This window comes from Dipodomys spectabilis, unplaced genomic scaffold (genome assembly GCF_019054845.1).
Source record: "Dipodomys spectabilis isolate Male_0828 unplaced genomic scaffold, ASM1905484v1 ptg000043l, whole genome shotgun sequence".
Lineage (NCBI taxonomy): Eukaryota > Metazoa > Chordata > Mammalia > Rodentia > Heteromyidae > Dipodomys > Dipodomys spectabilis.
Window position 1 is genome coordinate 34756203 of NW_024870720.1, and position 23119 is coordinate 34779321.

The 23119-nt window shown below is 40.7% G+C and overlaps 1 protein-coding gene across 2 annotated transcripts in view; it reads right to left on the reverse strand.

Annotated features, from left to right (window-relative positions):
• Rasgef1b (RasGEF domain family member 1B) overlaps positions 1-22081 on the reverse strand; it is a 36819-nt gene extending 14738 nt beyond the window's left edge. The window contains exons 1-5 of one of the 2 annotated variants that reach the window (XM_042678269.1): positions 21957-22081; positions 9829-10011; positions 8096-8218; positions 7573-7710; positions 28-240 (exon numbers count right to left, since the gene is read on the reverse strand). In XM_042678269.1, the coding sequence (XP_042534203.1) occupies positions 28-240; positions 7573-7710; positions 8096-8218; positions 9829-10005 (651 nt within the window). In that variant the 5' untranslated portion in view covers positions 10006-10011; positions 21957-22081. Of the gene's footprint in view, positions 1-27; positions 244-7572; positions 7711-8095; positions 8219-9828; positions 10012-21956 lie in introns of both variants that reach the window. The other variant, XM_042678268.1, reaches the window with a different exon arrangement.
• Between the last annotated feature and the right edge of the window lie 1038 nt (positions 22082-23119).

The following is a 23119-nucleotide window of genomic DNA, read 5'->3' on the forward strand; positions in this document are numbered from 1 at the left end:
AAAGGGCAGTGCTGACAACAGTCTTACCAGCTCTATGTGAGTCAGCTGCTGGGCCAACGTGTAAGGGTCGCTGCAGACGGTAATGATATCCCTCTGGATGGACTGTGGCTTGGTTTTCAGAACTGTGAGTCTATCTGTGGAGGTGGAGCTGATTTTTGCCAAAACTTCCTCATACTGGCTGAGCGTGGTGAGCTTTCGGATCAGACACTGTATCATCTGCTGGACATTCTTCCGGTATGTCTGCTAGGGAATAAAGTGAAGGGTGACATTCTTGCTCTGCATGTCCCTTTTCAGCTCTATATATCCTGAGTGACCATGCCATTACATGTTTTCATCTTGATCTTGGACAATCAACTTGGTCCAGGAAACCTACATGGGCTGAATCATCTTAAAAGAGACTCATATATACCTGGAGTGTCTCAAACCTAGAAGATGTAGTATTTTTCCTCAGGTGGATTTGAAAGTGGAATTCTAGTTGGCCTTTGAAAACACTACAGTCATTGCCAATTAGTTATTGAGGTAATGTAGAGTCATAAGTGCTACATATAACTAATCCCCTGTTGTCTGGTAGGAATGTGCCTCTGACTTGTGCTAAGCTGAACTACCTCAATCTCAAATCACAGTACCTTCCCCTAACTTCTCTTGAGGTGCACCCTCTTGTTACCACCATTCCTGTCATTCCTGATTTGACTGGTCTCAGCACATGAGAACTATTTAACAGGGACATACATTTCCTTTACACTCCCTGCCATCACCACCTTTCTGACTTCCACAGGCAAGAAGGAAGTAGATATCCCGTCTCAGCTTGTCTCTTTTCTCTTTCATTCCCATTCCTAAGCCAGTATTAGTGTTCACCAAACTCTTCTATGTCTCAGTTTTCTCTTTAATGTTATTAGATGCCAATTTGCTCACTACTTCGCTGTTATAGACACAACACACAACATTTGGTTTAAAAAGCATTGCATATATTTATGAAGGTGTCCACATCTTGATTTTGTATGTGTGTGCCAGTCCTGGGGTCTTGAATTCAGGGTCTGGGCGTGGTTCCTGAGCAGCTTTGGCTCAAGGCTAGCACTCTACTACTTGAGCCACAGCACTACTTCTGGCTTTTTCTGAGTAGTTTATTAGAGATAAGAGTTTCACAGACTTTTCTACCCTGCCTGGCTATGAACCGCAAACCTCAGATCAGATCTCAGTCTCCTGACTAGTTAGGATTATAGGTATGAGCCACCAACATCGGACAACATCTAGACTGGTTTTTTTTTCCTTTGGTCGGTCATAGGGCTTGATGTCAGGGCCTGGGCACTGTCCCTGAGCGTTTTCACTCAAGGCTAGTGTTCTACCACTTTGAGCCACAGTTCTACTTTTGGTTTTCTGGTGGTTAATTGGAGATAAGAGCTTCACAAACTTTCCTGCCTGGGCTGGCTTCAAACCATGATCTTCTGATCTCAGCCTCCTGAGTAGCTAGGATTATAGGCATGAGACACTGGCACCCAGCCATTTTGACTTTTAAGACACCTTTTAAATCAAAGAAATCACTTCCTAAAATAAGTAATGCCTTATGTATACTCAAGTATGCCTTTGGGTATGCTTATCATAAGTTAAGGGATTATTTTCCCTTTTTGATCCAAAATTGCCAACAATCATCTTTCTTGGTAAATTAAGATGTCCATATTAGAAAAAAAGGCACATAAGCAGATTTAAGGCAAACTGAGTCCTAACAGCTCCAAGGGAGAATGCTCCCAGTGCAGATGCAGAAAGGCCCATATTTATAATTCACTGCCTTTAAAGAGGTACCACAATTACCATCTGCTGGGATTGGCTAGCAATATCATATGGTGTCTACCTACAAGCCTACAAGAACCATTATTTCCACCCCATCCCCAGAGAAGCCCTTTTAGCAGACTACATAGCAAAAATCCTGAGAGAGGCAAAATTACAACACACATGGAAATGGTTAATTCTCATGTATGCAAGGATTTAAAGCATACACAGGTACTTTTCCTCTTATTCTCTCTTGGTTGATGTATACTCCAGTGCTCTAACTGGCCCATTAGATGACCTTCATTTTTTTTCTATACAGATCACCTTTTTTTTTTTTTTCCAGTCAGTCATAGGGCCTGGACTCTGGGCCTGGGCGCTATCCCTCAGCTCTTCAGCTCAAGGCTAGGGCTCACTTGAGCCACAGAGCCACTTCTGGCTTTTTCTTCTTATGTGGTGCTGAGAAATCAAACGCAGGGCCTCATTTATGCAAGGCAAGCGCTCTATTACTGAGCCACCTTCCCAGCCCATCTAAGTGTTTTAAAACAACTGGAACATTCAAGAAAATCTACCTTCCATTCAGCATGAATGTTACCCATTTAGAAGGTGCTGTTTGGCAATGCGTTTACCACTCAAGGAAAGTGCCTCAATTTTTGTTTCTATTTTAACATTCCAAGTCCTTGAAAGCCAAGTGAAGGTTTATTTTAAATCCCTCATCTCTGTTGTGTCCAGCCTTTCTACTTTGGTAACAGTGAGCTACCTTAAGACCATAAGTATGTAAGATGTTTTCTAAAGTAGTCTTCTATCCAAATGTCATAATAAATGCCTGTGAGAGTTAACACTACTTAAAATTATGCTAGTTCCCAGTGTATTACTCATGATAGATGATAAACATCTTTCTGAGGTACCTCAGTTACAGCACGTACCATCCACCAGGAGTAGAAAACACATCTTTTCTGCAAGAAGGTTGCAGTTTCCCAATCATTACAGTCTGTTTACAAGAGTAACCTATGACTGTCATTACACTACCATGATGCTAAACAGAATCTGGTATGGATAAGGTATATATATCCTTGTCCAGTATCAGAACATTTCTAAATTTCCTCTATATCAAAAAAGAAAAAAACACAAAACAATCTGCTTGTTTCTCACAGAATAATTTTTAACAAGAAAAACCCAGGTCCATCCACATATCAGAGTCCTGGGTAGCATGCCAAAAAAGATAAAGCTGTCTACATTGACATGGAAAGGTCTCATCATTGTGTGGAACACACTAACACATATACACACTCTCACACACACATACACACACACACTATACATACTACTTGTGCAACTGTCTGTATCTGTGCATGATTACATATACAGAGAGGGAGCTCTTGAAGGATATATTCCAAATTGGCAATCCTTGTTACTTTTAAGAGAAATATAAGATGGGTAGAATTTAGAGTACTTTTGCATCTTGTAAGTTTACTTTTTAACAATTGGAATATTTTCCTCTACTATTTGATTTATTATACACAAAAAATTGAAAACCCACACGCAATTTGATTTTTTGTTTTTGCGGGAATAAGTAGAGAAATTGTATGGGCAGGTTACTAGTGAGCAAAAATTGCACTAGAGTATAGGGGGAAACCTATTATAATAGCCATGTGTGCATATGCACACACAGGACACAATAGAAGGAGAGAGAATGTATATGGGCTCTTTTTAAAAAGTTTCCTACTTAGGGTTTGGGGAAATGGTGGAGAATGATAGAAGGAGTGGCACTGATCAAGATGCAGCGTATTCTTAAAATAATATGTGGAATTGAAACCCATTTGTACAACTGCTTATAGTTAATTTTTTAAAAATGAAGTTTCTGGGGCTGGGAAGGTGGCTCAGTGGTAGAGCGCTTGCCTTGCATGCATGAGGCCCTGGGTTCGATTCCTCAGCACCATATAAGCAAAAAAAAAAAAAAGCCGGAAGTGACACTGTGGCTAGAGAGCTAGCCTTGAGCTGAAGAGCTGAGGGACAGCACCCAAGCCCAGAATTCAAGCCCCACGACCGGAACTCCCCCCCACCTCCCCCCGCAAAAAAAAAAATGAAGTTTCTTTCTTATACTTGATTCCATTTGTGAAGTCAAGCCTTATGCTGCTAATAAGCACGCTTCCTCACTGACTCATGAACTGTTAAATACATACTTATTCTTTTTTATAACTTCAAATGCCAGGGATGGTAATTACCTAGCAAATAATGATAGAAGTTCTTATTATGAAGTCCAGCCCCTTAAGGAAGAGAAAATTGCACTTTACTAACTAGAGTCATTTGTCATGTAACTCAATCATTTGTTTCATTTCAGGCTTCTTGCAGGCAGGTCCTAATAAACCACTTCATTTTGGGCAAATCCCCAGGGGAGAAACATATTAAAGCAAAGTATATAGACCTAACTGTCCTAGTAGATTCAAAAGAACTTGAGTAAATCATATGCAGAATACACCTGCATCCACCGACTACTAAAAATAAAAATCCTTGAAGTCACAGGCAAGAAGCAACAAGTCACAACTCCATCTCATGCTCCTTTTGGGGAAGGAAAGAATGTTTTCTCATTCATTTATTCATCCACCTATCCACTCATTCATTCACTCACTCACTTATTCAAATTATTACGCAGAGGCAGATAGGAATTAAGGATGCCATTTTAGGGAAATAAGGCATAGCATGAGTCCCAGTGAGAACAACTGAAAACTAAATAATTGGAAATCACAGACAGCTATGAAGAGAGGGTAGTGACAGGCAAGCTGGGGAGGGGTATGATGGTAGTTGGGATGTTGGGTAGAGTTGGGAATTCCCTCTGAGGAAAGTCACTTAAAAATATGACAGCAGAGGATCCTGTCAAACAAAAAAAGTAAGGAAAGAACATCCATCACAGAAATGTAGAGCTGAAAGGGACAGCAACACAGGACTGTTTACACCATTTATAGGGATGAGAAAGGAGGAAGGCATTTGGGAGCCTGCCAAAGCACAGTCAGACGAAGCAACTGCTAAGTGTGGGCCTGATTTCTGAATTGTGGATAAAACCAGGCATTTCTCAGGAAACCCAGCCAGATCAAGGCAGGTGCATCTCTCCACACATACCCTCATTCAGTCTATTCCTCAGTTAGACTTGGCTTACCTCCCCCCCCCCACCTCCTCTTTCCATGCTCAAAGCCAGCTATAAACTTCCCAAGGTTTATGAAGAATGTGTTATTAACATAGGAGTACTGACAAGAAGACAGAGTTGTATGACTGTTGTGCCCTCTTTCTCAGTTCAAACTCAACTTTTAAACAGCTTGATTTTGTATTTGTGCTTTGTTCTTGTTGGTTTAGCTTAAAAGGAAAAAAAAAAAAAAAAGACCACATCTTACTCTTTGACTTGTATGACACAAGGCCATCCATTTCACATTTTCCACTGTATCTTATAAAGAAAATGATTTTTCAAGTGTTCCTTTTGGGAAGAATCAAATCATAAATTTCTATGGGTGTGTGTGTGTGTGTGTGTGTGTGTGTGTGTGTGTGTATGTGTGTGTGTGTGTGTGTGTGTGTGTGCTGGTACTGGGTCTTGAATTCAGGGCCTGGGTACTATCCCGTAGCTTTTTACACTCACAGCCCTTAGCTTTTTTTCACTCACAGATGGTGCTTTAGCATTAGTTTTTTGGTGGTTAATTGATAGGAATCTCACATACTTCCCTACTAAGCTGTCTTCAAACCACAATGCTCAGATCTTAGCCTCTTGACTAGCTAGGATTACAGGTGTGAACTACTGGTACCCAGTTATTATTTCTATTCTTCAAAAAGGCAATAGGAGGAAGATAGCTGACTTATAAAGTTGAGTAGTTACATACAACTGAACTAAGACAAAGAACTGACTATACCCCAAGTTTCAGCATTTGTATAAGGAAAAGCACCATGAAGTCACTAATCTTTTGAACAGTTTGTCATAAGCCAAGGTCACTAAGCCAGGACTGACCTTGCTAAGTAAACTAACAGTTAATACCACTAGCTTAAGATTTTTTTTTTTGGTCGGTCGTGGGGCTTGAACTCTGGGCCTGAGCACTGTCCCTCAACTCTTCAGCTCAAGGTTAGCGCTCTACCACTTGAGCTACAGCGCCACTTCCTAGCTTTAAGATTTATTGAATGGTGATACATCACTTTGGCCTTTGTGAGCATGGATATACCTGAAGAGGATTATAACAGTCAGAATTTGCAAAAGGACTCACTCAGCCTGACCAAAAAAAAAAAAAAATGGCTGTCTTGAGCTGTAATCACAGTAATCACAAAAGAATTCTCCTTTTATGAACAGAATATCATAAAGGAAAGCCAGGTACATGTTTTCTAGGTGCTAATATTATATCATTTTAGTCTGATTGCTTTTTTAAGTTGGAGAAAGGGCACTACAGTGTATTCACCAGTATCAGAATAGATCAGTGTGCTTTGCAGCATACTTCTGAAAGAATGAGTTCTATTGAAAAGTTATACATGATGGCAAAATGTATTTTCAGATAAAACAAGACCTCACTACAGTTGGCAAATGTTTTGTCTACCTTCTGTCCTATGTGAAAATGTACCTATAATCCCCCAAACTATGTTTTGCCCAAAGGCAAAACAGAAAGTTATTGAGGTTCTGGAAAAATAATTCAACTTTTCCTATCCAAGCTATATTAAAATTCAAGTTACTAACTTCCTCATTTTGCCTACTCTCCTTTCTTCTTCCCAGCAACTTAGCAGCAACACAGAAACAACAAAGACATCTTTTCCAAACAAGCCTCAACATAGAAAATTAGCCCTTCAGGCCTGCTTCACAACTAGTTCAAATTTATCAATGGTTCAATTGAGGGAAGTGATATTCATGGACATCTAAGACTTACTTTTAATCTACATCTATTCTAGCTTGAAACAAACTATCTTTAAATAACTTCCAGCACTAGAGAACCTTGACTATCTTCTCTTTTTCCAGCTTTGTGAATATACATTCTGATCAATGGTTTCTGTTTTATCAAGGAGTATTTGTGGTCAATGCTACCAAGAGTATTATAAAACAAGCCAACAAACATGGCATTATTTCCTTGTATATGAGAGCCTTTACAAGTGTTTTTATTTTAGATTGGTGTTGCTTCTGTTGTAGTAGGATTGAAACCGTGCCCTCTACATGCAAGCAAGTAATCAACATTGAGCTCCATCTCCACCCTCAAGTTTAAATTAGTGCTCTGAAGAATTAGTATGCTTTTCTTTCCTCTCACAATAAAAAATAAGTAAATAATTGTACTTTCCTTTTATCTGGAAATTAAACTTAAGCCACAACACTCCTTTCCTGTCCTACTGGCTCTCAACACTGACATATTTGTTTTCTCCTTTCCTGATCTAGATCATATACTTAAATTTATGATTTATTAATAGGCTACTTGCTAATCAACTGTTATATTAATATTCTATTGACTCTGTGCATCTTAATGCTTCTTAATATGTTATTTTTTAAAGGTGCCAAACCTTTTAGGAAGCACTTAATATATAAGTAAAATAAAACCAAAACATAGTTGTAACTTGAATCCTGTGCATGAATTGACATGAACAAATCCCTCAACTTATCAGATAAAACTTCAGGTCATATTTCTTTGAAGTGAGATGGAATAATCATTTGTTGGCTATATCACAACAACCAACATGCCATAGCAGAAGGCTTTTCCAAAGGCAAAGCAGAAGGAAGTGCTGAGGTATTCAGATATAATACATTACCATTTCCCACCCAGGCTATTCTGAAAGTTTTGATGGCTATGCAAAATTCAAGTTACCAACCTCCTCGCCACTGGCTATTCTGTGAGCCAGATCTTTTAAGTTTCTCATCATTCTTTCATCCCGAAAATCATAAGGAAATGTTTCAGTCCATTCTGTCAAGAGCTGAAGAATTTTGGGTGCAATTTTTCTCATCTGGCTCTAAGAAGAAAAAGCACATGAAATTCAATGATATTTGTCAACATGCACTACGCCAAATAAATAAGCCTCTTGAGGTCGAAGAAGCAGCACTAGTGTTTCCCTATATCAACATCAAGTGTAATTAGTTTCAGAGAGATCTATAACATTAAATTTGTATGATGTAGTTTATTAACTTTTGCAGCGCAAACCCAGGGCCTTGTGCATGCCATAGAAATGTAGTACCACCCATACTATGTTCTTTCAATAATTCCCAGTTTCCTATGTATAGTCATGATGCCACTTACACACTTGAATGAGGAGGTAAGCTAGGATCCCTTAGGAAACTAACTTCACAATCCAAGCCATGGAGTTAGCACATATAATAAAGTTCAAAATGTTTCCTTACCTTATCACTATCAGGATCACTTAGTCTCTGGTGCTCAACACATAATTGGCAAACTTTGGCCATGAGCTCATACGGATGCATAAACAACCGAGAACTGAGGAGGAAGGTGAATATATATGTCCTCTGTGACAAGAGAAAAAAGACATTGTTGATGGTGCATCTGATTTCATTAACTTCTCTTGATCAAAGTTCATATACTACAATTTCAAAAGTAGTACCTGCACATATAACAATACAATATGAATTTTTCCTTTACCTTTGTCTCTATCTTTTTCCTTTAAACCATAATAAAATATTAACAGAATTCCAGCACAAATTTAGTTCCTGAAATTATTCAGAGAACATTTTCACATCTATCTGCAGAAAGCCAGACTACCAGGACACCTTACTTATTGTAGGAGAGAATAATGAAATTCAGCCCAGAAAGAGAAATCCCACTTAGATATACCACCCAGAGAGGATCTGATTATATGATCAAATATTATAGTACCTGGATGGAAACAAAAAACAAAATGAAACAACAAAAAAGAAAGAAGACCCCACTTATCCCATCTATGTTCAATCAAGAATCCTCCTGTGTGTTCATATAGCACACTGAAGTGTTTGTGGCAGAGCAGTTGGAAGATGATCTTGTGAGTAACCTATTTACTTGCATGAGGGCCAAGCAATTTGATCAAGCACAATAAAACACTATATACTTTTCTTTCACCACATTGTCTCCCAAGAAGCCAGTAATGAAGTAGTGCTTTATTTGTTATAGTAATTTCAGACTCCCAATGAAAAGAGAAATTCCATGGATTGTTCCCTCACTCCATCCCCCAGGCGCCTTTAGTAGCTCATAAACATTTACAGGGCTGAACAAGGAGCTCCGTTTACTTTTGATTACTCGTTTTCCCTGTGTGGCAACATATCTGAAAATACCATGTACAAATCACACAGAGAGAGATAACTTAGTAAGAAGCATTATGCTGAATTACCATGGTAAGCACAAACTAACCTTTGCATGCCAAAGTTATTATTATATTTATAAAAACGAATGAAGGTGGTCTCTAGATACTTTCATGAAATGGCCATCAATAACCAGCTATTTAATAAATCTTGTTATCCTACTAAACTGAATTCCACCAAAGTTATTACTGTGGCACACAAGAAAAACCAGGTGTTACAGAAAGAAAAAAAAACCTGTGTTTAATTCCAGATGCTGGAGGTGAAACTGAGTAAATACTCAACTGTGAAATTTCAGTCTCCTCCCCTGTCCTGTTTTAGAATTATTGGGATAATATGTAACAAATTTGCTAGATTACACAGTGCTAATTTACAAACTGTAAGTTATCAAAGCAAACCAGAAGCAAATCTCATCTGAATTCTCCACATGAGTGATAGGATTGGAAATAAACATACTCTAAGGGGATTGAATGTTCTCTAGCATTTTTATTTTAAAACCAAAGAGTAGACACAGATCAACCCTTCATATACTTTATTCCAATGGTACCAGACTACCTATACTGTGGCATCTCACCTGAAAAAATTAAAACCTTTAGCGGAGACTATCAAAATGTGACACATACCCATACTTGATTTGAATTCAAAGCATTCAACAATCATTATGTAGTTTCTTACTAAGAAAATTCTTAGCAACCTGAGTATAATTCCACAGTGCACATGGTTCCTGTATACTATATTATACTTTGTTCTATAATAAAGGTGGCCTTCAGAGGATAAGGAATACTTACATCTGGATAGTAATCCACATTAGGTACTAAGTGCTGGATAAGAGCTTCCAGAGACCCAGAAAGGAGATTGTTGTCATGGTAATACAGCCCTCCACAGCTGTCCTCTGAAGACTGATAGAGGTTTCGGTTGTAACCACTGCTATCAAACATTGCTGAAAAAGGAGGAGTCTGAGGCATACTTTCCTAAAAAAATAAATAAGTAAAAGAAGAGAACATGGTGTCAGCATACACAATATAAAAAAGAGAAATCATCCTTAACAGGATAAGCTTTAATAGTAATGAAGAGATCATTACAAAATATCAGAACCCACCCAAAGCCAAATTGTTCTTCGAATATTACATGTATACAGACTGTTAAGTACAGAAAGATGGATTCTGGATCTCACTGGTGCCATCCTGGAAACATGTGGATGATAGGGAATTGGGTTAACTGGTACCATCTTGGCTTCCTGGTGAATTAAGGTAAAGTCCCACTGCCAGGTAATTGGTGTGCTTGAATTCCTAGAGGCAGGGGCAGTGATTTGGACAACAGGTCACTGGACCTGCCAGTTTTATACCATGAACCTCAAGGAGCAAGCTCCCTGTGACCCTGACCCTTCACCACAACAATATTTAGAGGTCCTGACCAGCTCAGTTGCTATTTTACACCATACCTTGTATATCCTAATTCCTCAGGTCACCATGGTGTCCCTCTTCAACTCTTCATTAGAGTTGATCTGCTCTTTCTTTGCTCTCTTACCCTTGTGGCTCAGTTTTCTAACGGTATTAAGTGTATCTGAGGCTGCAAGTTTTTGGGGGACATGTGTCTGCTTGCAGTTGCTGGCTATCTAATAAGGACTCCTGATTCGACCTTTCAAAATATGGCTTCTCGGGAGCTCACAAATTCCCATATAACAGTATCAATCTCATTCAATCAAATACAAAATGCATAGGTAAGTCAGGTCTCTGGCTGTCGTGGTTGTACATAATTTCTTCACATTTGAGGAAGGGGCTGAGGAACTGAGTTTGCATTGCTTGATCCCATGAAGTCAAGTATTCCTTCAGATTTTGCTGTGAAGAACTAAACGGAAGAGATAACTGACTAGCCCTGGACATATGGGGAAAACTAACTTACAAAAGCCTAGAATTAACACATGATGTGTGTGTGTGTGTGTGTGTGTGTGTGTGTGTGTGTGTGTGTGTGTGTGTGCTTGCGTGCACACGCATGCACATGCTTCTTGCAGATATCAAGACATGTAGTGCTGTCTCCACAGCTTTTTAGAAGCTCAGATACTGTTGATGTTCTCCCCTTAGTGTCCACTTCTTGGAAAGGGAAAAAGAGGAATATACAGTTCCCAGTAAACATGCTGGCTGAGAAGGCACCTGGCTGGGAAACAAGGAGTGCTGTGACAGTCCTGAGATAAGTTGCTCCTCCCCCTCTGTGTGCCTTGCAGCTCACAAAGCCCTTGTCAGAGAGTGTTCATGGGAGGCCAGAAGCTAGTAAGTTATTACTTGGATTCCTGGGGGACGTAGAGCTGGTTCTGAGAACAGACTTGGGTTTCTGGCAGCATGTCTGGACAATAGAGGCATTCAACAGTTGTGCAGGCTGGGGGTTTCAGAAAGCAAACAATGAAGGGAAGCCAAACTTCAGGATTGACAGGGACACAACCAGGGCTAATCCTTCTTTTCAAGAGGCCGAAAGATATTTGCATCCAAATGGAAGAAGGGGGAGAGAGCCCTGTGTTAGAAGTCACATTCCTTAGTCTACTCACATCAGTTCCAGCTACCACTAATGGGGGCACACACAGCTCACAACATGCACACGTGCCTCCAGAAGAGGAAGGCCAGGGTGCAGTGTTAAGAAAACACACCCGCCTAGAGAGCCAAACTAGCCAGTGAAAACAGCACCTAAAAAAGTCAACAGAAGGGTTGGAGGCATGGCTCAGTTGGTAAAATGCTTACCAATGGCAAAAGCAGCCAGAGGTACCAAGTTCAAGTCCTGGCCTTAGAACAAGAAAAAAAGAGAAAAGGAAAAAAAGTAAATAGAAAATAAAGAGCTTCAACTTTGTGTTTTCCATCCAAAAGAAAAATAAATAAACCACCAAAACACAGCTGAATGCCAGTTTAAAGAAATCTATGAAAAATTTGCCACTACTGGGAACAAAGTGATTGCTGAGAATCACTATAGGGGAATTTGTCACTCGGTTCATTGTTATCTACCTCTAACTTAGGGTCAGGAACTGTGGGTTGTAATGTTAATACACACTCAGCACAATTCCTTAGGTGGTAAGCTCTCACATGTAGTGACCATATTAAACAAATAACTCAATATTATGTTGTATAAAGCCATGGACAAAGGAAATTTCTGTCCCCTTCACACTGAACGTATTTTATGAGTACAATTCATGTGTAATGTAATTGTTATACATGAGTTGTCCTTGCTAGGAAGTAAAAGAGCCAATCAACTATTGACATGAGAAATCTAGAGTGTCCTCAAACTTGGAGACCAGGACCTAAGAAGAAAGGCATACCTACAACTTCCTTCTGATGATATCTGGACGTGGTTGCCTGTGGCTTAAGTTTTCCATGGTTACAACCACTGGCACACAGGATTTGGAGAATTCCTTTAATTCATGTTGGATTTTTTTTTCTGTTAGAAAACACTATATTATTTCCTGTTATTGATACCAATCTAACAAAATACTTTTGGGAGATGGTTAGTCCAGATACAACAACTTCTGAAAATCAGAAAATAATATTCAACGGGACTATAGGAAAAGCACTGGTTCAGAATACAAACAATAGATTGCATTTCACTATGAGCAATTTCATTTCAATATAAGTAATTAGAAGTGATGGCGTAGGGACCTCAGGATGAGCAGACCAAGGATTTGAAAGCAATACACTAGCCAAATGTGTAACTTAAATGATTAGAAATGACTGCAAGACAGACAGTTATGGAGGAAGCCAATGTGCCCGAGGCATCACAGTCAGGTCCAAACTCCTCTTTCTATAAACATGCAACTTGAGACCAGAAGGTGGGAGGAGGTGAATTGCAGTGACCAGGCTGTCATGTGACTCTAGCACAAAATGAGCCAGATGGAACTTTCCCAATCGTGCATTCCTGCTGCCCTGGGCTTATTAGCAGTACATGCTAGCCCACAAGACAGTCATGGGTCATTCAGTTTCCTTTCAAGTAATCAGAACCAAGTATTTGCATTTCTTAATTATACACTCCTGTATAGTAAACAAGGACTCAGATCTGGATTAAGATTCAGATTTAATGAAGTCCTAATTTGGGTACTTAATCCCTGTGAAATCTTCAGAAAGTGCCTTAATTCATCCCTCCCCCCCCCATCCCTGTTATATTCTCCATCTGTTACTTTCAGTTCTGTTCACCCCTTCCAACATCCTACATTGTTTATATGCAACTACTCATCTTCTTCCTAGGAAAGCTCCTCTTACAACATTCTTTGGAGAATTTTGCCAAAGATTCTTATGTATTATTCTTTGGACATGTACCACAAGATTTCTTGGGAAAGTATAAAATACAAACACTTCAAAAACTTCCTCCCCCAAAGACACCAAAAGAAAATGTTACTTACAGCGATGAAAGCCAAACTGAGAAAAATTAATTGGTGTTATAGATTACGCTTTACTTAAAAACCAATTGTAACAAGAGACTACGTCACAGGCAGTTTTCTACCTTCAAATTAGTCCAAAGATATGTTGCTCATCAGTTGATTTTCCCATGAGTATTTTTGTTTTCCCAACTTGAGTACTGAACTTATACAGAGCAATAATGAATTGCTGAACTCCAAGTCACTCCAAGAGACCCTGGCCCCTTATTTATTCATAATGGGTAAATTTTCAACCTTGCCATTTAGAACAGTATCTTTCCATTTCCTTACATCTTTCTCCCTTCATTGGTAGAACATTCCCCTCACTCTGAAATCTCATGTATACTAAAAAAATTGTCCACATTCCCAAACTCTTATTTTTCTGAATTCCCTTTAAGATGTCTCTCTGGAAATCCAGGTGAGTCAGCTCCAACAATTTCATTGGCTTCTGTTTGTGTAATCGTTTACTGACGCCTTTGTGGATTCTGCAACCACTCCATCTGTCAGTAATCCTCATTCTTTTTTACTTCAGAAGCAGCTTAGACTTAGAAACACTCTAATAATTCTCTGAGCATTACACATTCCGGGGACAAATCAGGTAGGGTTTCAAACCTAGGTCTTTAGATTCCAGGCACAAACTTTTATTACAGTTCTCCGTGCTATCCTGAGAATGGTGTTCTTCCCTTTGAACTTCTAGTATGTAACCATAAAACAAAAAGCCTGTCCGTCTGTCCCAAATTATAAGCTGTTAGAATAATTTATGGTTTACATGTTCTACATAAATCTTTGCTCCAAAGATATATTCATACCACTCATTACTCTTATTAAAAAGTCACACTGTCAACAGCACTACATAAGTTACTGACCTTGGCAATCAAAGTACAGTGTCAGCTCCGCAAAGATTACCAAGATTTTGATATATATGTTTGACTTTTTAAAAAACAGTTTAGTATTTTTAAAACAGGGAGCAGGTGAACAGTCACAGAGCATCTTACAGTGGGTAGCACATTGGATTTGATGAAATTCAATGATACATGCTTATACTTTATAGATTTCCAGAAAAAAAATTAGTAAGACAAATGTCAAAAGAAAGATCACAGTTCATGGTATTCATCACTAATCTCTGAATAATCTTTAACAAGTGACTAGTCTAGTCAGATTCTGAAAGATTAACTGCCTGTGTAATAAAGAAAAGTCAGCAGAATGGTACTGAAAGTACTGTCTGTACCAGATCATTTTAAATACTCAAGAAGATAAAGTTTGTTTTCTCTCTGTCCTCTCCCTCCTTATTACCCTTGAGAGAGCTACTGTTCATTCAGAACAACTCAGAGTCTGTGTCCAGGATTTTAGTTCTACCTGCTTCAACTCTGGAATTAAAGAAGTGAGGCTCAAAAGATTAAGCATGGGCTTAGTTCTTATGAAAATAAATTCAATAATCACAGTACTAGACCTAAGAATCCAGAAAAGTATTTATCCTTGGGCACCTCTAACTCTAGAAATCACTTGCTAATGACCCCTCTAGGGAACAGAAGCTAGTGTGAAGTGATGTGAGGTGGTTTTCAGACTATAGCTCTCACTCATTATTTCATGGCCATGTAGCTCTAATGCTTTTAACTGTGGTGACCCTTCCCCTTTTAGTTTTGACAACTACTATTCTCTGTCTCTAGGGTTCATAAAGTCTCAGTTTCCACAATCTCTGACTCTCCATTCTTCCTTAGCACTAATTTGCTAACCATATACCTTGTATAGAAAACAGTGCCTACTTCTCAAAATTAGAAGGTGTTCACATAGCTTAGTTAACTGTTAAATAAAACTTTTCAAGACCAAAAATTCCATCATAGGGTTGGGGGGGGGCAGGAAGGAAGAGAGCTGGATGAGACCCATGTAAAACTTGTTGACTTGATTCAAATCACTACCACTGAAACAGACTACAGATTTAAAAGGTAATTATCAACAATCAGTTTAATTTGGGAGCCAGTTCCTTTATCCAAAACACATTTCTTTTCAGCCAGTATTCCTTAACATTTGTGTTACACATGTGTGTGTATGTGTGTCAGTTCTGGGGCTTGAACTCAGAACCTGGAAGGTGCCCCTGAACTTTTTGCTCAAGGCTAGCATGCTACTCCTTAGCTACTTAGCTCTACTTCCAGCTTTTTGATGGTAACTAGAGACAAGAGTCTCATGGACTTTTCCTGCCCAGGCTGGCTTTGAACTGTGATCTTCAGATCTCAGTTACCTGAGTAGTTAGGATTATAAATGTAAGCCATCAGCACCCTTGTGGTCCTTAACCTTTTAAGATGACAAACATTTCTCCCACAGCCCCTGAAGAAACATACCAACAAGTTAGCATATACTTAAAAATGGATTAAGAAGCCAAAGTACTGGTGTATACAGAATTCAGATGTCATGTCTATATCCCAAAGTAAAACAAGGGACATCTGAATAGAACATTGGCCCAACACACTCAAGACTTGTTCCTTAGAAATCAAGAGATACGTTTTTTTTTCAGGTAGTACCATTCCAATTGAGTTAAAAAAATAAAAGAATGATACATCTTTTGGTTTGGGTAGAACAATTAAAATAGCCTGTTTTCCCCACTACACTCAGGCAGCATAATAAGTTGGAAGGAGAGGCAGTAAGTCAATGGGAAAACAATTTTGATTTTTGAAATAATAAACCAAACTTAAAAAAAAACTTATGGCCACCAAAATTATTGTCATAGATTGCTGACTATGCTGAAAAAATTTCCAGTTAATAAAAGATATACCGAACCAAGGCAGAGGATATGAATATTCCTTCTTAGAATTAATTTGGTAGGTTGAAAAAGTCAGTTGACAGACAAGAAAACTTACAGGGCTGCTAATTTGGTCACAAAGATAGATCATGTTCTTCTAAGGGCCCTGGAAAAGTTCAGCCTGACATTGATCCAGCAGCAAGGAAGCAGTCACTGGGTGATTTACGGGATGAATGAATTTGAAAGGCATGTCTAATGGTTTTAAACCCACTAAAGCACCAGATGAAAAGCTGCCTTTTTCTAAACAGCAGACTGCGTTTGAATTAGTGACTGCTTTTGCACAATGTTATTTATGATGAAGCAGGTGCACAGGGATAGGTGGTTTCAGGTGGCAATCTGAATTGGGAGAGAGGTTGAGGAACACACTGGCATGGAGACTAAGTCAAAAGCTATCCCTCAATGCCTGTTAAAGATACTTTCATAAATCTCCACCTGAATGTCTTGTCAGCATTTCCTCTAAACTGAAGTTAGAAAATACAGGAGTCAAAAAAAATTCAATACTATTTCATCATGTAGTGCAATATTTATGCCTTTATGTTGCTACAATATTTTAGCATTCACTGAAATGCTGCACAGACCCCTTCCACCCCCCCCCCCCCCCCCCCCCCCGCCACACACAAAGACTTCCTTACCAGAGATGAACTTTGAAAGCATATTTGCTTAATGGGAAGAGATTTAATTTAATATCCTGGAATTACAGATTTCCCAATTCCCATTTTGATTCTAAAGGAACTTTGTACCTTGGTGAGATGCAACTTTAACAACTCAACTCTTTTTTTCCCTTTACTCATTTGAAATTGCAGTGATCTGAACTGGAACGCGTTCACATACTTCTCTACCTAGTCCCCTGTAGCCTCCTTTTAGCCACACTAGAGCTGAGACTACAAAGAATGACTAAATGTTCATACAAGGTCTCTGACTGTAGATCTGCACATGGGTCAAAAGTAAAAGGCAAGCCCTTGATGCTATCTGAAATAGCTTGTTTTGAGATGAGTGAAATGTTGAGAAGATTATCTTCTCATTTCTTTCCCTAATCAGAAGAAGCCATACAGAAGAGATTTCTAACAACATCTGTGGAAATTGTTGGGATGCTATACTTATGCCAATCTCTGTAAGAAAGAAGAGGCAAATAACTTGGAGTAGACAGCTCAGAATCAACCCACTTCTTTTGGCATGTTAACAGACAGTAATTCCAAGATAAATACATTCCTTGGAACTGAGTCCCAATTGCTTCATAGATTCCTCAGTTATGGGAGAAAAGATAATTACTATGTTTGAGAAAGATCCTTTCTTTCTCCAAAATAAAGAAGTGATATTTCCTGATTTGAGTTATAGGCATCCATATAAAAAATAAATTCACATTTTACTTTATCTTTAAAAAAATTCTTCAGTAATTCCTCATTGAAGAAAGCAGGGAATTGTGACTCAAATCGAATCTCTGGTTTCTTTGGAAGAAAAACAAAGATAAGATTTGTGATTTTTTTTTTGTCTTGGGGATGTTGTTAGCAAATTATTAAAGTATAAAATTGCATCTCAGTTCATAGCAACCCGAAGTAAACTTGCAGAGTCATTAAATAATCTTCCTAAGAGATAAAGCAGTATGGTGTGGGGAGGAAAGCCAGGACAAGTGGTTATTCTTTTTATGTGTTCACTAATCTACAATGCTATCTCTCATGTAGTTCTTGAGTTTAACAGTAGATGGCTCCTCTTTCCTTGTCTTGAAAGGCTGGTGCTTTCCTGCAGTAACAGCTGGTGTTAGTTTTAAAAAGGGCAACTCAGTTCTAAAGAAAAGATATTGAGAAATTAGTGTAGTGATTCTGGCACATCACTGAGTTGAAGAAAGTGGCAATACTCATGCCATATAAGTGAAGACCTAGTTTTGCTGATCAAGACAGTTGGTCCTATTCCCTGTTGTCTCAGACGCCCATCTGCGACAGAATAAATTATTTCATTTCCCGAAAATAATTTTTAAAAAATGACCTTCTGGGTAATCAAAATCAGTATTATCTAATCAAATACTATCACAAGAACTAGAATCCTGGCAGGGCCCCTCTTCTTGACAATTCAATACAATCACTACTAGCCATAATGACTACTAAGCACTTAGTGGTCAGTGCACCCTAAAAGCTATATTTTTAATTCTGTTCAACTCATACTAAATGTGCTCATATGGCTAAAGGGCATCATAAAGGACAGCACAAATATGACAAGGTGAATCATCATGCATCTACGATAGATTTTATGCTATATCACAGAATATCATATGTTGAACATTTTTATTAAAAGATTTCTCTTTTCTTTGTTTTTTTAAGATTTTGCTTTTCTATACCCAATTCATCTTGGCATAAAAATGAGCTGACAGTGAGGACATTTGTAAAATTCAGATTTTTTTCTCCATGTTTTATTACATAACATAGTTACTGTGATAATTTTATATATATTTTTTTGGCCACAAGTTCTTGAAAAACTATGTTTATCCCTCCCATTCTATTCTTCTGTTTTAGATATAGGTAGGTATTTGTGGTCTACAAGATGTTTTCCTTTCTAAAAGGCTAATGTTTTATTTTCCATATCAAAGTACTTTTCCATCATGGTTTCCTAATAAAATTTGAACTGAATAACCTGAACATATATACATACTTTCTGAGGAAATAATAACCAAATAAACTGAGGAAAAAAATGATTGGCTAAAAGAAATTAAAATTTTAGTAGAAACTGTCACATAATAGGCCAAGAAACTATGAAAAATTTGAAAACAGAATTGTTAATGTTTTTCTGACGCTTATTGAAATTGGTCGCAAGAGGAAAACAAAGTCAAAAGGCAGTTTAAGAAGTATTCAATTCTTACATAAATTAATCAACAGAAAGAATTTCACTGTCCTCTCTTCATTTCTTTCTTCTCATTTCTTGAGAAGATTGCAACATCTTTGTGTGCATCGCCTCACCCGTAGTTGGTCCAACCTAATACAAGGTGCAGATGTGAAGTGACAGCACAAGTAAAGCAGTTATCACTGAGATAAAAGAGACCATAAACCATCCAGCTCAACTCCCCATGTCTAGTCTAGAGTGGCAGGTACAAGGAGAGGCCATGTGACTTGTCAGGCCTCCAAATTAGCATGAACCCAAGTTTCCTTCTTCCCTACAACTGCCATTTTATCAATAGTCCATATGTATGTGTGTATATATACAAATTTAACTGGAGAACCAAAAACAAAATATGTAGAAAAAGGGACTATAGTTCTGGAAAAGTGAAAAGAATGGATAAGGGATACCCGAGTTCAACCACTAATAAAAATAAATCCATAAATATTAAGCATCATTTCCCACAGGACAATTTGTTTCTTTAAGAGTTCAGACAATGCTATAAGACAATTCCATTTATTATCTTTGGCATCAGAATGGAGCTTCTCAGTTCTTGCTCAGAATTCTTGATTGTTTTCACAAGCAAGGCAGAATACCCTGCATTCCCATCTCCTTTCCAAGGCAGTGTTCTCTAAGAGGCTCTGACAAATACCCATGTTCCTCCCAAGTCCAGTTCTTCCAGGGAGCCTTTGGAAGCTGATAAAGCTGGTCCCAGGGCTTCCAGTGTCAAATTATCCCCCCAGACTTCCTCCTCTATTTTCTTACCATGCCTTTCCCCTAAATGCATGGTAGGCAATTGGTTTTATTTGATCTATTGTACTTGATTACCTAGTAGTTAATTTCAGATCATATGAACAAAAATGTTAGCAATGATGTACATATTCTTATGACAAATAACAAATACTTTACAAATATGTAGTTATATATATATGTATACTTAATGTATTGGATTAGATGTTAAGGGGGGGTGGAGAACGACAATAAATGCAAATATTTTCTGATGATTCTCTTCCTCCAAAGATAAGACAATAACACCTTCAGGCATATGCCAAAACCTGAAAATATGGCACAGGAGAAATAAATTCTAGAGTGAACGCTGCATTAGACAAATGGAAAGTACAGGCCAGTATGTTCAGTAGCTGGAAAGATTACCACGTTTAGGAAAACAAAAGATGGGCCAACAAGCAGAAGAAACTTGCTCACTGGTGGCTTATATTCTCAGCCCTACAGATCGACTTGAAATGAAATACATGAGGGACAGAAGCCTGACTTCAGGCAAGTGTCCTGTAGCTTCAGTGGCTCAAACACTAACCCCCTTCCCATGTTACATTGCTATTCATGATGGGGTTTAATTAGCTACCATTACTATTATTCTGCTATGAAAACCTCAACAGCTAAAAAAAAAAAAAAAAATCCTTTTCTTTAAAGAAATCAACTCTACATTCGCTCTGAACACCATTTGACCAGTCATTCCCTCACTAATCTCCAAACAAGTACATGTATTTTAAGCCTCCTTGCTTAACATAGATTGACCCACCAGAGCCTTAACTATGTTTAAATTAAGGCACAGTCATCACATGCCAAGATCCAGCCACTGTTCTCAGGAGGAAAAAAAAAAATTATTCACCCCATCTGAGTCTGACTGTGTCAGACAGCATTCACGAGTGTGACACCCGGGTCCCTGGACTCTTCCCCTTTATTCACCAATGAGACCCTCCCTGTAAGAGGTCATCTGCTAAATATAGATCCACGCGCACTAGCAGTTCCTGACCATTGTCACATGGCGCTGCTGACGAAAGGACTCCTAGGAGACGCGTTCTCCCAAACACACATACACAAGTCACCTGTACACACCGTGGTCACCGAAGTCATCTGCAAAGGCGACACATCCACACGGGGAAGAGAACAACGCTGCCGAGACCGAGACCTTCTCCTCCTGCTGGTTGGCACGCTGGTGCCCTCCTGTCAGAGGACTGAGCTACGTGGCCTGGCCTGACCTGTGCCAATGTGGATGGGGTCAGGTGGGAGGGAGGCTCCAGTGAACACACACACACACACACACACACACACACACACACACACACGGAGGCGCGTCACGCCCCATCCCCCCCACCCCCCGTTTTGCCGCCTTCTCCCCTACAGCACGGAGACCTTCCCACGTTCTCTCCTAGAAAGAGGGGTCTCCCTCACGCCTTCTGCCCACTGGGCTACCAGTCATCATCCCCAGCAGATGACAACTATCTTCAGGACACCTGTCCCCGGGTAAACTCACCCGAGCTCGGGGGAAAAAAAATAACAAGTCGACAAGGTGTCTCCCAAGTTTGCCAGCCGGGCCCAGGTAGGAAAGAGCCCAGAACGAGAGCCCGCGGGGGTAAGCCCAGGACCTCTGATGGCCCTCCCTTCAGCATCAGACCTCGATCGTACGGAGCCGGCACCCCGTGCACACACAAACCCAGAAAGAGAGGGAGGCAAGCGCAGCCCGAGATGGAACACAGACCCGGACGCGACTGGAGCTCCGTCACCGTTCCCAAACTACCGAGATCGCAGAGAGACCCCGGGGGGATCGGGGGAGCAGGCCGGGCACAGCCCAGCCTGTCCCGGCGCAGGTTCCCGAGCTCGGGCCGCCCCCCCCCTCCCTGCCCTGCCCCGCACCTGTCGTGACCCGGCGGGGCCCAGGGCACCGCGGCGGCCGGGCAAGGGGACTGCCCACTCCTGGGAGCGCACCCCGCAGCCGAAGCGCCCGGCTCAGGTCTCGGGGAGGGGCGGCGAGGGGGGAAATCTCTGGGGTCTCCCGGGAGCACGCAGCCCCGTTCCCGCTGCGGAGCTCCGGGACCCTCCAGGAGAAAGAAAAGCCCAGCCAGCCAACAACCTACCCGCAGATGGACTCCGGGTCCCCCGCCACCTGGCTGTGCGCCACGCGCCCACCGATGAGTCCGAAGCGCCGAGCAGAGAAGCGCGCGGGAAAGTGGGGGGGGGGGGCAGTAGAATCCGCCGAACCAGTCCGGTCCCTTGTTTATACTGAAACTACCGCACCGCCGAGGCGCACACCCCCTTCCCCCGCCGGCCCCGCCCCATCGACAAGCCACGCCCCCTCCGCGGGCTCCGGCCAATCACGGCGCAGCTCGGCGCCCACGCCGCCGCCTCCGCCCCCGGACCTTTCGGCGGGGCTGGATGGGCAGCCGGACTCCCGCGCGCGCGGCCGCCCGAGTGCTTACCTGCCCGCGTGGAGGAAGCTGGTGCGGTGAGCTTTATTTAGCTGTGCTGCTTGGGTGGGCTCAACTCTGTGTCAACGCCCCCGCTCCGGGCGGACCTTCGGTGCAGTGTCCTGCGCACGCGCGCGCGGGTGCTCATTTACCTGCGTACTACCTGTAAATACCGGCTCGACTCGTTACACAGCATCTAGGAACACAATTAAGAGCCGGAGGTGGCTGCTGCCCGTGGAACGCTCAGAAGGGAGCAAGCCACAGAACCCTGGCTCAGCCAGCGTGCACCGAGAGAGCCCGAGCGCGGGGTACCGTGCAAAACGCTGGGGGGCGCCTTGATGGCCAAAGCAGGCCTGTCCCTGCCGCGGGGAAGCACCCCGCCAGAGGAGCATACACCAGCAGCCGATAACCACCCAATCCAGAGGGAAAACTACACCGCTGGGAAGTTCCACCGAAGGCCGGAGCCCGCTCTGAAACAGGACACCTGACTGGGAGGCGAGGCGAGCAGGCTGGTCCAGGGTGAAGGTTGTGTTGTCATGGTAACCACATACTTACCTCCACCATCGGATACTTGATAGCCATTTTAGGGAATGGTGGTCAAAGAGGTAAAAAAAAATCTTCATATTTCACTTTGTACACATGAAACAACTGAAGGGGAAATGATGGCTGCAAGAAAGGAGATCTATAAACACACACACACACACACACACACACAATTAACAGGGTCTGGAGACTTCTCTTGACAGTCTTGTGACCTTGAGTAAGTATAGTTTTTCGTTTTTGTTGTTTTTTTCCTGAGCTTCACCTTTTTAAAATACATAAAGCAGCACGAT